At 51.3% G+C, this 13,783-nt stretch overlaps 1 protein-coding gene across 1 annotated transcript in view; it reads left to right on the forward strand.

The window, feature by feature from the left end:
- Positions 1-13,343, forward strand: part of NSMF (NMDA receptor synaptonuclear signaling and neuronal migration factor) — a 57,647-nt gene extending 44,304 nt beyond the window's left edge. The window contains exons 8-17 of the mRNA XM_017740281.1: positions 659-711; positions 2,601-2,690; positions 4,291-4,412; positions 5,285-5,368; positions 6,353-6,386; positions 6,901-6,971; positions 7,988-8,067; positions 9,641-9,743; positions 10,123-10,198; positions 11,977-13,343. Coding sequence (XP_017595770.1) covers positions 659-711; positions 2,601-2,690; positions 4,291-4,412; positions 5,285-5,368; positions 6,353-6,386; positions 6,901-6,971; positions 7,988-8,067; positions 9,641-9,743; positions 10,123-10,198; positions 11,977-12,074 — 811 coding nt within the window. The 3' untranslated portion in view covers positions 12,075-13,343. The remainder of the gene's footprint in view (positions 1-658; positions 712-2,600; positions 2,691-4,290; positions 4,413-5,284; positions 5,369-6,352; positions 6,387-6,900; positions 6,972-7,987; positions 8,068-9,640; positions 9,744-10,122; positions 10,199-11,976) is intronic.
- Positions 13,344-13,783: the final 440 nt, after the last annotated feature.

Raw genomic sequence — 13,783 nt, forward strand, 5'->3', positions numbered from 1 at the left:
GCTCCCCAGGGCTTTCCCTCAGAGCTGTGTGCTCTGCAGCCCCTCTGGACCTGCCTGTGAGGCCAGGGCAGGGCAGCACACGGGGAGAGCAGGCCCGTGGGGACAGGCAGCATCACTGAACTCTGCTGTGCAAGGAGGGAGAACCTGCTTTGGTCTCCCCCTGGAGAGCAGCATGGGCTGCATGGTTACCAACAGCAGGGGAGAGCATTTAGGAGCTGCTGTGTTTGGGAATGAGCACAGCCACGAGCATGGTGTGTGCAGAGCCTGGGCACCCCACGTTCCTGCTGGAGAGAGGGGAGCAGTTACTGAAAGAGGGAGCACTGCCAGCACGGGCAGTGGGTGTGCTCAGCAAGTACAGCACAGGTAAACCTTAACCATAGAAAAGGGAAAGCATCCCTGAGCAGGGGGCTGCCCTGTGGGACCCCACTTGCCCTGTGCCAGCAGCCCAGGCAGCTCAGAACAGCCCCCCTCAACAAACATCACCATCCCCAGCACTGAATCACTGCGGCTTGGGGACCTGGTCTCCAGCTTTGGAAAGCCCAGAAGGAAATACACCATCATCCCCATTTTATTTTCTTCCTCCCTGTTCTCACAGTCCTGAGTCCAGGTGTTGCTTCGTGTCACCTTCCTCAAACATTGTGTTTGGCCTTTCTTGCAGGAATTTTCGGAAGCACCTCCGCATGGTGGGGAGCCGAAGGGTTAAAGCACAAAGTAAGTGAGCACCTGGAAATGTGGCTGTGAGGAGCTGGGATTTGTGGGAATTCTGTCACATGCAGATGTGGGTTGAGAGGACCTGGCTTTGGGCTGGAGAGAGGATTTGACCTGCTGGTGCCATTTTACCCTACAAACAAGAAGGCCAGGTGGTTGCAAGTGTCCAGGACACGTGGATGCCTGCAGCAGCCTGGAGGCTGTTCCCAAGGACCCTCTGCCATGGCTGTGGGACATCTCTGGTGCAAGGCATGGAAGGAACACTGCAGCATCTGTGTCCCCTGCGAGGGTTTTGGTGATCACTGGTGTGGAGGCCAGTGAGGAGAACCCGAGCTGGGAGTCCAGCAGAGCTGCCTGGCCTCTCTCTGCAGCTGTGACCAGCTGTGGCTCCATGTGCCACACAGAGTGCTGGCTGTCCCCTCCTCCCCTGTCCCACCGCCATCTCCACAGCAGGACCTGGGGGAAAGTTGCCTGGTGGGAACTGAGAGGATGGTGGAAGGAAGAAAGAAGAGGATCAGGGAAGAGATTGGAGCAAGGGGGAAATCAGGGAGCGTTACGCCTCACTGGGGAAGAAATTATCTCTTAGGCTTGCAAAGTGGCAGTTCCCTTTCCCTGGAGAAGGCAACAATCCTCCATAACTTGGTTGAGCAACTCCCTTAGAGCTGTGAAAGTGGTGTAACGTGCTCCTGAGAGCTGAGGATTGCTCCAGAAGAGAAAACAGCTTGTTCTTCCCACCCCCTGGCCAGGCATCATCTACAGAGTGCCCACAGACAGCAAAGCGCTGCTGAGTTCAGTTTGCATTCTTTCCTTTCTCATGTGCTGTGGGAAGTGATGGGCAAAGAGCTTTGCCCTTTCCAGAGTCTTCATTGGCATCTGAATTTGCACTGCCTGACATGGACAGGGCTCACCTCCGGGAAGCTCAGGCGTGTCTCTGCCTCAGGAACTCTTGGGTCATGTTTTCAAAGCTTTCTTCCTGTGCACAGTAGCAAAATGCCTGGGTTTAACTAAAAGTTGAGGATGGGGATCACCTGAAGAACTGAAGATGTGGTTTGTCTCCCCAGACATCCACCCTGGACACACTTCAGCAGAGGACAGGCTGCTCTTGTGATGCTGATCCGCAGTGAATTCCTGCGCTGCTGTTACTCAATTCCCTGCTGCAGACTCTGTCTGCCACCAGAAATAGCTATTAGTGCCCATAAGTGGCTGTTAATCCCAGCATAATGGCTCTCACATGGGCTTGCCAAGTCAGACATGGTGGTTGCCAGTTCCCAGGAATTTGCCTGTGGTGCAGCCGTCTGAGCCAAGCTCCTTGGATTGTGCTTGGGAAATGCCGGTGCAAACAATGCAGCACTCCTTGGGAGGAAAGAAAAGGCATGAGTAGTGCTCACAAGAGTGCAGGCAAGCAAAGGCTGAAGGACTTCCTCTTTTGCAATAAAATGTAGAAAGCATGAGCTTTCCAGAGAGATCCCCTCCCAACTCCGACTGGGATGCCAATAGAACATGAAGGCAGAACTGACTGGAAAGCTACAGCCTTCTTCTGGCCATGCAGGTGTCATTAGCTGTGCAGTGCATGTTTCTGTGAGGCCTTGGAGTCCGAGCACTTACACTGGGACACTGGAATGGCCTTGGTTTAATTGAGGTTTGAGCCGTGTGCATTTAAGGAGAGACCATCAAGTGTTGTCCTTTTTCTGTGTTCCACGTCCCATCGTGTGCACAAGTGGGCACTTTGTCTCTGCTGTGTGGAAAGGACTCACATTTGGCAAGTGGAAGGACCAGCCCAGGGGAGTCTGTGTTGTGTGGCTTTGGTGGCAATCTGCTGGATGATTTGTTTGCTGGCAGCAGCAGAGGTGCTTTGGGATCTGTTAATGTCGTGCTCTGGTTTTATCCTTTAGCATTTGCCGAACGGCGTGAGAGGAGCTTCAGCAGGTCCTGGAGTGACCCGACTCCCATCAAAGCTGATTCCTTCCATGACTCTCGAGAAAGTGAGTTCTGAGTCCTTTGAGCTTCCTCCTGTGGGCAAACCCTCCAGCAGTTGTTGACTGGAGTCCCACTGGAGTAACTCCTCTGTGCCCTTCTGTCCTGTCTGTGATCCTTTTTTAGTTTCCTGAGATCGGAGCAGGTAGCGCTCCAGGTGTATGTACCTGTTCATCTGTGTGTACCTGTATTTATTTGTAGAGCACAACTCATCCAACCTCAGGTTATTTTGCCAAAGGGTACCCAGTGGTACAGCTATCTTACAGCCCTCTGTTCCCATCATCCCTTATCCTCTTGGCACCAAAACAACCTCTCTGGAAGCTCACCAGTCCAAGGCTACCTTCACTGTAGTGGGGCTAATGTGGCTTCCCATGCAGGAGCCCCTTCTGAGCTCTTTCCTAGCCTGGAATAGCTCAAGAACACAGCTGATGAGATGGAGCTTTGATTTCCTGCACAGGTGATAGCTTGGGGCAATCTGATCTTCATTTGGGCTGCCAGGAATCCCTCTGGGAATCCCCAGTAATGCTGCCATGTTCTGCTTGAGGGGACTGAGATGCTGTTGTGTTCATTTACAGGAAGGAATGCCAGCATCTTCCCACTGTATTCTTATAAAGGGAATGGCTGTTTTACACAGATTTTATTGCAAGCCTGTAGGCAGGAGCTTGGTGGATATGAGTTTGCCCATGTTGAAGTGAATTTCACTAATGAAATGACCTGATCTACCAGGTAAGCATGAGATCTGGCCCTGCTAGGTGTAGAAGACCCAGGTTGCAGGGGGAGGTGTGTGAAAGGCCAGGTTCAAAACATGACCCTGTTGTTTGGCAGTCTGACTCCTCCCTGCTCCCTCAGCTGCCCGGAGGCGGATGGAAAAGCCATGGAAAAGCCGTGGTTCAGACAGGCTCCAGGCACTGCCCAGCGACACTCGGACATCCCCAAAGGCACAAACAGTGGCACCTCGGTTCTCTTCCTCAGTCCAGCAACCATCTCTATTTTTAACCTTTAATGGTCAATTATATTCCTTCCAGATGTTTTTTTCCCCAGGAGGCATTGAAGGCCAACAGGTAAGGTCAATTTGGAGAGCAAGTTCGAGTCTACTGTTGCAATATGACTGTGTTTGTTGCAGCTGTCCTCACTCACGCTCTAAGACTTCTCTGCCAGGATCAGGCTGACCAACAAGGCAGATTTTCTTTATAATCCCTCAAAAGATGTAGTCAGAGCAGTAATTACTACAAGGAGACCAGCTTTGAAGTCTTTGGACTTTTGCTTATCAGCCTGGCAGTGCTGAAGTGTAGAGAGTCTGTCTGCGTTCTGTCTCCTTCCCCATTTCTGGAGTGACAGGGTGATTGTTGTGTCTTAGCATTTGAAAACCAAGCTTGGTGACTGCGAGAGTGATGAAGTTCTGTGACACGTGGTGTGAGCTCTCTGTGCACTCTTCATTTGTTACGTGTTTGTCTGTTTGAAGACACCAGCCCCAAAGTGGTGTCTGTCACTCTGTGGGTGACAAGAGGGCACGAGTCTCGTGGCATCTCTTGTGAGGAAGCTGCCAAGGCAGGATGGAGTAGTGGGGAAGGCTGTTCTGCCCTTGTAATGCTCCCTGTGTTCTGGCAGGCCATGACCTTCAGGATTCCTGCGGGACTCTGGATGGTGATTTTGACTTGAACTGGGAAGCAGAAAAGGAACTTGAAGCCATGGCATGTGACGGAGAAGACTTTATTCCACCAAAAATAATGGTGAGCATTTCCAGCTCAGGCTCTGCCTATCCTTTCAGTGCTGCTAAGTTCAGGATCTTCTTGGGCAGTCTGTTTTACAGGCACTGCCTCAGGTGTCTGTGAGGGTCACTCAGAGATGAACCAAGACATGACATGGGTTCAGATCTGTTGTTGCTGGGGATAATGCGTTGAAAGAAAAGTAGAAGGAGGGGTCTGTAGTCCGAATCAGAGCAGGACTGACACCAGCACAGAATCAAGTCAGCCTGAGGCTTGTTAACCCTGAAAATAGAGACCTGAGCACCCCTGTCAGTTCTGCTCCCAGAGCGAGGAACTGAGGGGCCTGGAATCACAAGAGAGTTCAGGCTCTGGTGCTGCTGGAGCCAGCTGAGGCTTCAGCCAGAGTTGTCAGGCACTGTCTGATGCCTGCAGCCCTGTGCCTGCTGTGCCTGGTGCAGTGCCAGCCCTTGGCTGGACCCTGTGCAGGTCCCACCAGAAGCTGAACGCTCCCTACAGCCAGGAGGAGGCTTTGCAGGAATGATCCTCACTGGGATACAGCCATCCATGGTGGTGCACAAGCTGCTCCATCCTCTGTGCACCTCAGTCTCCCCTTTCCAGACTGTTCTGGGCCCAGTGCAGCTGGGGGGCAGAGCTGTGTGCTCATGTCCTGGGGGTCAAGGAAGTGGTGACACCCAAGGGTACTTGGCAGGCCTGGGGGTGCTCTGGGCTGGAACACCTTCCAATGGGTTGTGGATAGACTGGGTTAGCTGCTACCTCGAGTAACACCTGAGAACAGCTCAACAGGGCACTATTTTATGGCCTTTGTGCTTCTGTCCAGACTCTACTTCTACATGAGACTTCTCCTCATGCTGTTGCACCTTTTTTCCCCTTTGCAGCTCATTTCTTCCAAGGTGCCCAAAGCAGAGTATGTCCCAACAATTATCCGCAGGGACGACCCCTCCATCATCCCCATCCTCTACGTAAGTAAATCAATTCTGCTGTGGCTGAGGAGTCACATAGAGACTATTTATTTCCCTGGTGCCTGTTAGGGTGACCCCAAAAAACTGATGTGCTTTGGAAAAGCTGTCAGGAAGGGGCTGAGGGTGTGTTGAACCCAGTTTTGGGGCCTGGGGTAGTTTTGTGGGGGCTCATGTCTAGGTGGAACAGTCAGGTGGGGTAGAAGTGGCACACTTGGGCTCAGCCAAGCTGCGTGGGAGGATTATCAAGGGAAGGCAGGGCAGGCATTGCCAGGCTTAGGGCTCCTCCTTATGCTCATCCTTGGGATAAGCAGGGCCTTGGAGCTCGGCAGTGAACCGCCAGCCCCATCACCCTGCGTGCAGTGGGGCATCCCTGTCAGTCATTAATGTAACTGTGGCTTTTCCCTGGGAGTCTGGCCTGAGCAGGTGTCTGAAACAGCAGTGAGGAGTCATGGGTTTCTTTTTCCTAATCATTTAATTTGCAAGGGAAGGTGGGACTGAGAGCCCAGCCGGGCCAGTGTCAGTGTGCAGCAGGCAGTGCTGATGGGGTTGCTGCATCTCCTCCTTGGAGTGTTGTGCACTTTTCCTACGACCCTGCTGTGCCAGAGGCAGCTGTGTTGGGAGTGCAGCTGTTTGTCAGCCAGCTGGGACAGGGTAAAGCCAGAGGCTGGCTGCAAAACATGGGCCAGGAGGGGAAATAGGCATTGCTGATCTTGACTGCATCTGAGGGACAGTCTGTGCTTTGGGTGAGTCTGCAGGCTTCAGCTTCAAGCATTCAGGTGGATTTGGTCTTCATGGACTGTTCTGTCTTCAGCTTCTGTGCTGAAATGTGGTTTAGGGTGAGGGTTACTGCTGCTCTGACCAGCAGCCATCAGTTGGTGTAATTATGCTCTTAGAGCATCCCTTCACCTGGGAATGGGGTTGTGTGAATATTAGGGAGCTGGTGTAATGACAGTGAACTTTGATGTCTTCTGTCTTGGTTTCCAGGACCATGAACACGCCACCTTTGATGACATCCTGGGTACGTGAGTGTTACCTCCTTTTCTTATCTCCTGCCCATTGCAAATGTAACCATCAATATTTCAGTCACTCAGCTGCCCTGTGCCTGAGCTGCCACTCACAGAGGTGTTTTTGTCACCCCAGTGACCCCTGACAGTCAGTCAGCTGCTCTTGGATGTCCTGCTGTAATGAGCCTTCACTTCTGTGGCCTCTTTTCTGTGCCAAGCTCCTGGTTTGTGGCAGGGAAACTGAGACAGGGGCAGCAGGTGCCTGTTCATTGTATGTGTGGTGGGGAGTGGAGCAGTGACAGAGGGCCAGGAGGGCTGGGGCTGCTCCAGGGCTGTGATCACTGCAGAGCAGTGTCTGGTGCTGTTCCATCCTTTCTCTGGCCTGTGACACACTGGGATTTCCTGCTCCCCCCAGCACCCCTGCCAGTTCAGCTTCCTGCCCTCAGGACTAAAGTGTAAAGAAATAATTAATTAATTCTGAACTTTTCCCATGGTTAATCTTTTCCAACATGGTTTTTTTTTTTACAGAGGAAATAGAGAAGAAACTTAACATTTATCGGAAAGGCTGCAAGATCTGGAAGATGCTGATATTTTGCCAGGTACATGAAAGTTGTTAAGCACTTGGGTGATTTGTTACAAATTTGTCTTTTTCTGTGGGGAAAGTGACATAGAGGAACCAATATTCCAAAGTCAGCTTCCATTAAAGTCACTGCCAAGGCAGAGCTTTCACTTCCTGTTTCCCAGACACAGAGCAGACTTAAGTAGCTGTGACAGAAATCTGATTTAGTGAGAGCTGGGCTGATTCTCTCAAGGAACCCCAGGCAAAGCAGCATCAGCACAGACCTAGAAAGCATTCCAGGACAGGAACAAGCACTTGCAGTGTCATAGTTACAGCTTCCATCCAGCCTCAGTGTGACAGTGACAGTGGTGTGTGTGGTGGCCAGCCTGGCAGATGGCTCAGCTGGGAGCTGGAGGCCAGAGGATGCAGAAGGGTCAGGCTGGAGCTGTGGCTGGGACAGTCCAGGCCCTGCTGGGTCTGGGGGTTACTGGGGATTCCCTTCCCCAGTTTGCTGTTCCTCTTGGTGGTCAGCTGTGGGCTTCCCCGGCAGCTGTGCCATGAGAAGTGAGGGAGGTGACCTGACTTAACTCCCTCCATGTGCCCAGTGCTGCAGAGGAGCAGCTTTGCTGCACACTGACCTGGAGATTGTGGCTTTTAATGTTCCTGGTGCTGTGTCAATCTGTTCATGCCTCCTGCTGCCCAAGTTAGTTCCTCTGCAGTGCTCAGCTGCTCCTCTGCCCACCCCCAGCATCCCCAAGTGACAGGGACTTTCTTGCCTTCCCTATTACTCTCCAGCCACCCACAAAGGCGTTTTTTATCTATTATTGTGCCTTTCTAGAGTGATGTGGGCACAGAACTGCAAAAACCAGAGAATCCAACCCCCAGCACGCTGCCCGTGTGCGGATGTTCCCTGAGCCTGTCCGCAGTGCGGGGCTGCCCTGCTCCCTTGTGGTACTTCTGGGAATGGCTGGGCAGGACAGGAAATGCATCCAGGGTTTGTTTCCTCAGGGCCTGTGCAGAGGGGTTTCCATCTGTCTGTCTGTCTGTCTCTTGCAGGGAGGCCCTGGGCACTTGTACTTGTTAAAGAACAAAGTCGCCACTTTCGCCAAAGTGGAGAAGGAGGAAGATCTGATCCTGTGAGTGGCTGGGTTGTGTTCTGGGCTTGCATGGCATTTTTCTGCTGGTTTGCTCGATGTTTGCAGCACATGGTAGAGCAGGAGAAGTGAAGGGAGCCGGGGTGGCTTGGTCAGGGGATGAGGAGACTGAGGAGGCACTGAATAGCAGCTCGTTCAGGGGCAGCAGCAAAGGTGGCAGAGCTGAGCTCGTCCCTGGAGTGCTGCAGCCCTGTCACCAGGACATTCATACTTCTATCTGTTTAGTGTCTCTGTGCATAGAGACTGTCAAGAGAGGAGAAAGAAAAAAGGTATTTCTTCTACTAACAACAGCTTTGCTGACCAGAAGCCAGAACATGCACCTTGAGCCTCTGGTGCTGCGATACCATTGCTAAGCTGGTGACTATGGCAGAAATCCAGAGTGTTCCCCCCACAGCTGGCTCTGGCCAGGGGGAAATGGAATTTGTCTCTGCAAAGCCTGCTCAAAGTCCAGCCTGTTTCTGAGGAGGCTTTTCGCTAACATGCCTTTCACTAACTCCCTTCAGCTGGGAGTGCTGAGCAATTTTGCTGCTCCTTGCAGAGAGTAAAGCTTTGCCTGTTTTGCTGCCTACTCACTTGTGCTGGCTCAAACTTGCTTGGCTAACAGTGCCTGGCTGTGGGGGAGAGGATGTACACCAACCTGCTCCTACACAACTTTTTGTTGGCATGAGAACTGAGTATTAAAATCAACATCTGCTCTGCAATCTTATGCTCTGGCACAAACACTGGCTGTGGAATTCTCCAGCACGTGTGCACATCCACGATTCTGAACACATCCCAGGCATAGCTGCTCCCAAGCTGATAAATCAGGGATCTGCAGAAAGCTGTGAACACAGAGCTGAAAGTTTGGGAGCTTGGAAGGGAACATATCCATGCAGCCTGTGTGTCCCTGGGAGGCAGTGCTGTGGAAAGCTGAGGCTGCAGTCTGGTTGGAACCCCCATGGAGGAATTTCTGGGCTTTAGAGTCCCCCAAAAGTCTGCCCCAACCCTCTGCCCAGGGGAGGGGGTTGTGTTTCACATCCCTCAGGCCCCGAGTGCCTGCTCGCAGTCACTGCTCGTCAAGTGGATGTGACTGTGAGCAGCACCAAGCACGGGCTGACATGGAGCTGCCTGGGCTGTGTTGTCTCACTCAGAACAATCTCTCCAGCTGTTCCCTGCTGCTTTCATGCCCTGGGAATGAACCAGTGCACTGATAACCCTCGTGTTCAGAAAGGGCAGTTGTTGATAGAGATGGGAGAGAGGAAGCTGGAGGGGATGCTTGGTAAAACTGTGCAGAAGCACTCCTGGGGGACTTTGCTCCCTTCTCCTCACCTTGGAGCTCCCTTGGCTCATTGGGCTGCTCCTCCTTCTCTAGCACATGACTTGGAGCTGCTCCTCAGGCCCTGGGTCTGCCCCTGTTCTTCCTTGTCTGAGATCCAGTGGCTCTTCCTGAGCAGTTTCCTGCCCAGGCTACAAACCTTGGGCCCTGTCTGAGTGGTGTGTGCTCACATCCTTGGCATTAATCATGCCTATGAAGAGAGGGAGATTTTTTTCAAATTACATATTCTGTTTTTTCCAGCTTCTGGAAGAGGTTGAGCCGGCTGATGAGTAAAGTCAATCCTGAACCAAATATCATCCACATCATGGGCTGCTATGTTCTTGGAAACCCCAATGGGGAGAAGGTAGGAGCTTGTGGGTCGCCCCTGGAATGTCTGCTGGGCTCAGGGAGGCCAGAGTCACGCCAGGAGCTCTAAACCTGCCTCTTCTGCTGGGTGGGAACGTGCTGCTGTCCTGTCCCACAGGGGCTGTGAGTGGGAGAACCACCCTCTGGATTGTGCCTTTCCCAGGGGGCAGGGGAGGAAGGATTAGTGAGTGCAGGACAAACAACTGAAACCTTTGGGGAAAAGAGTCTTTCAAAACACTTGGTTTATTTATTTACTGGTGAGATAGATGTTCTAAGAGACATGAGTGGAAGGTTTTCCTGAACAAAGATGGGCAGTTCTGGGTGCTCAGGAGCCGTCATTGTTTTCAGCTGCTAACTCTGGTCTGTTTTCCTTTCAGCTATTTCAGAATCTGAAAAACTTAATGAATCCTTATAGGGTTGCCTTTGAGTCTCCACTTGAACTATCAGCTCAAGGTAATTCATTTCCTTGCTAACCAGTCTGCCTCCTTCAGGGGGCATCTTCCTGAAAAAACAGTTTTGACTGCTTTTAAGTCCTGCCATGGTCTTTGTTTTTCTTGTAACCACCTTGAGTAGTTCAGCTGCTGCCCCTGGTTTTCCCCTTGCAGTTCCTGCACGTGTTCACATTTCAAATGCCCTGCTTGTAGTGCCTGAGGCTGCAGAAGGCTCTCCCAGGATCCTGGCAGTGCAAAGGAGACAGCTTTCCAGGCTGAGTGTAGGAGAACCCGTCATTATTAGGGCATGAGGAGTCTGTGAGGAAATGCACTTGGGGCAGAACCTTTTCTGTAGCCAGCTGTGCTGGGGTCTCTTCTCCAGAGCTCAGACCACTGGCACCAAGTCAATTGTGTCAACAAACAACTGGGATATGGCCCATCAGAGCCATTCTACAGCTCAGTCTGGTGGCCCTTTTCCCTTTTTTTTTCCTGTAGCTCAAGATATTTCAAGGAGCTACAGGATTTTTCCTGTTCTCTGGTCAATGTCAGTAATTTGCAGTGCAGTTTCACAAGCGACAGATTCTGAATTTGCCCGTGTTCTTTTACCTTTGCTGGAGTCCTTGGCAGGTAAAACCACGCAGGATTCAGCTCTGGGCACTTCTCTGCTGCCCACAGCACTGGCCCCAGCACTGCTGGTTTTTCTTACCTCCCTTCACCCTCAGGAATGTGCCGGAGTTGAGCACATTGGTGCTGTGCAGAGTTCACAGAATCGCAGAGTTCACAGAATCACAGAGTCACAGACTGCTTTGGGCTGGAAAGGACCTTAAGGATCCCCCAGTTCCAACCTCTCCACGGGCAGGGACACCTCCCTCTAGCCCAGGCTGTTCATTTCTCTGTGCACGATCAGTTTGGCTGCACACGGTGCCTGCACACAGATCCCACAGCAAACATGCTCGGATGTGTCCAGGAGCAGCTTGCAGGGAAATTCCGGGTTTGTGGGCAGCTCAGCAGGCCAGGCAGTGGGTTCTGTGTGCAGGCATTAAGCAGTTGAGCTTCCAGGAGGCTGGGCTGAAGAACACGTTTGAATTTTTCCCCTTGATCAGTCTGGCATGCACTAAGAGTAATCCTTTGCAAAGTCATCTAAAACTAATCTTAATCAGGCCTCACAAGTGAAAATCCCCTCCTTGAGCCCTGTCTGAGTGCAGGGTTGTTTGCCCTTGTGTTTTCAAATGCAGTTCCTGAGCACGGCCTTCACTCTGTGGCTGTCTGTGAGACCCTCTTCAGTCAGAGGGGCTGGGGGGCACAGCTGGCACTGGTGTGTCCTGTGAGCTCACTGCTGGGGGCACAGACAGGAGCAGGACAGAGATGACCTGGTCCTTTAAAAAAATACGTATTTTTTAATTTGGATTTTCAATGTTAATTATTTTTAGTGTTTCTTTACAAGGAGTTAACTCTTGGTTTGTAGCCTCTGAAGTCCCTGTGCCTCATGCAGGCTGTGGCTGATCCTCTCCAGCCCCCCTCAGCACTCAGAGAGGTCAAAGTCTGGAGACAGACTTTGTGCTCAGTTCCTGCCCCCGGGAACAAGCCCTGCCAAGGGATTACAGGCAACTGTTCATGGTTGAGGAGATCTAAAAAGATGTTTGGTTCTCACGGGCCCCTCCGCGTGCCCAGTGTCAGCCTTGTGCCGTGGCTGGGTCCCTGTGCCCTGCCCACAGCTGGGCTGGGCGTTTGTGCTGCTGTGTTCTGTCACCTCTCCCTCATGCTCCAGGGTGTGACCCCTCTGCCTCGTTTCACTTCTAGGTAAGCAAATGATTGAGACTTACTTTGACTTCCGCCTTTACCGCCTCTGGAAGACCCGCCAGCACTCCAAGCTATTGGATTACGATGACATTTTATGAGCTGGAGAAGACTTTGCGAGAGGAAGCTCATCACCAGTGTCCAAGAAGTCATGCTTTATTGCAGAGAGACTTTTTTATTGGCACAGGGAGCCCTTCACAGCCCTACAGGAGGCAGCAGCGCTAAAGGGAGGGAAGGAGGAGCCCTCAGAAGTGTCGGGAGGAAAAGTCTCCTGGGCCAAGAGAGACTGGAGGGAAGGGGGTGCCAGTGACACCTCGCTGGCCTCAGTCCGAGCCGTGGGGCCTCAGGAGGAGCTGTGTGAAACGAGGACAGGATGGAGTTCCTGGCAGAACTGAGCTGTTTTGGGTCAGAATGGGCCAGATTTGATTCCAGGTCCTTTTAAAGACTTTTGAAGCTCAGGTTTTCTTACAAAAAACCCACAAGCCCAGTTAACCCGTGCACTACAGTGAAGAAGTCACCAGAGCACAGAGGGAGCAGGGGGTTGTCCTGGTGGGACCTTCTGTGCTGGGAGTTCTGGAGAGCAAGGACTGCTACACCTACTCCTGCAAGCTTAGAGCAAGATGATCCCGTTTCCATGTGAATATATACTGGGATATAGAATTGAAATCTTCTTTTTTTGTTTGTTTGTTTTGTTTAATAGAAAATAAGTGCAATTTTTATAGCGAGGGAGGGGGTAAAATCCCTCCTGATATTTAACTAGTTAAAACTAACACACCATAACCAATAGATGAGGTATTTTCAGTCTGCTTGAAAATATATTCAGAATGGTAATATATCTTCTGTAGACATATTTAATCACCAGCAAACATGGTTTTAACGTAAGTTAGCAGACCCTGCATGTCTGCTGCATTGGTTTGGTTCGTTCCTTTCAGAGTAGCTGTGCTGCACTACCTGTACCTGCTCTCACGAATGTATAGTTCTCCTCCAGTTAGCCACAACTTCATTACTTTCTATTTTGCTGCTTGCAAAACTATGGGACTTTAGTTTTGCTGAAATACTTTAGGTTAGAAACACGGGAGCTGGCTGGGAAGCCTCGGTCAGGCTCGCTTTGGTATAAAAATGAATTAGAAATTAACAGCCATGGTAATTAATTGTTCATGCCAGTGTTTTGCTGTGTGTTGGCAGAGGAGCTCTCTTCCCGTGTGGGGAGCACTGAGGCATTTGGCAGAAATGCTTCTGGAGGGACACAGCACGGCCTTGGAGCATGAGTTTGCCTCTTCCCTTTGTTCACTTGATTGCCAGTTGTTTGTGCAGAACCCGCCCCTGTCCCCTGCTACAGGACCTGCTTCTTGGTCTGAGCTGCTCAGCCCCTTCCTGTGTAGGACAGAGAAAACCCCGAGCTCTGTCAGAGCAGCCTGAGGGCCCAGGTCTGTACTTGGTATTTGATGGTACCTTTTGGAATCTATTCATTTTTTGTTTGGTTAGGTAAGGGGTGCTGTTTTGGTTTTGGGAATGGGGCTTTTTTCACATTCTGCTGTCCTTTCAGAGGACAAATAGTACTTAGAGTCTGTGTAGGTCACTGGCAATTCTGGGAGGTGACACAAGTTATTTCTTTCACAAGCAAAGGAAGTAGCAGGGAAGGATTACCTTATTTTCCTGGTTTCCTGGTATCTAAAATTTGTTGATTGTGAAGGAAAATATATGTACAAATCTTCTTTTAACTACTTACAAAGAGAACTAGGTGTTCTGATCTGTGGAGTCCTCCTTCCCCTGTGCCATACCTGTGGTTGTAATTTTGGGGAGCAGCCCC

This window comes from Corvus brachyrhynchos, unplaced genomic scaffold (genome assembly GCF_000691975.1).
Source record: "Corvus brachyrhynchos isolate BGI_N302 unplaced genomic scaffold, ASM69197v1 scaffold305, whole genome shotgun sequence".
NCBI classification, from domain to species: domain Eukaryota; kingdom Metazoa; phylum Chordata; class Aves; order Passeriformes; family Corvidae; genus Corvus; species Corvus brachyrhynchos.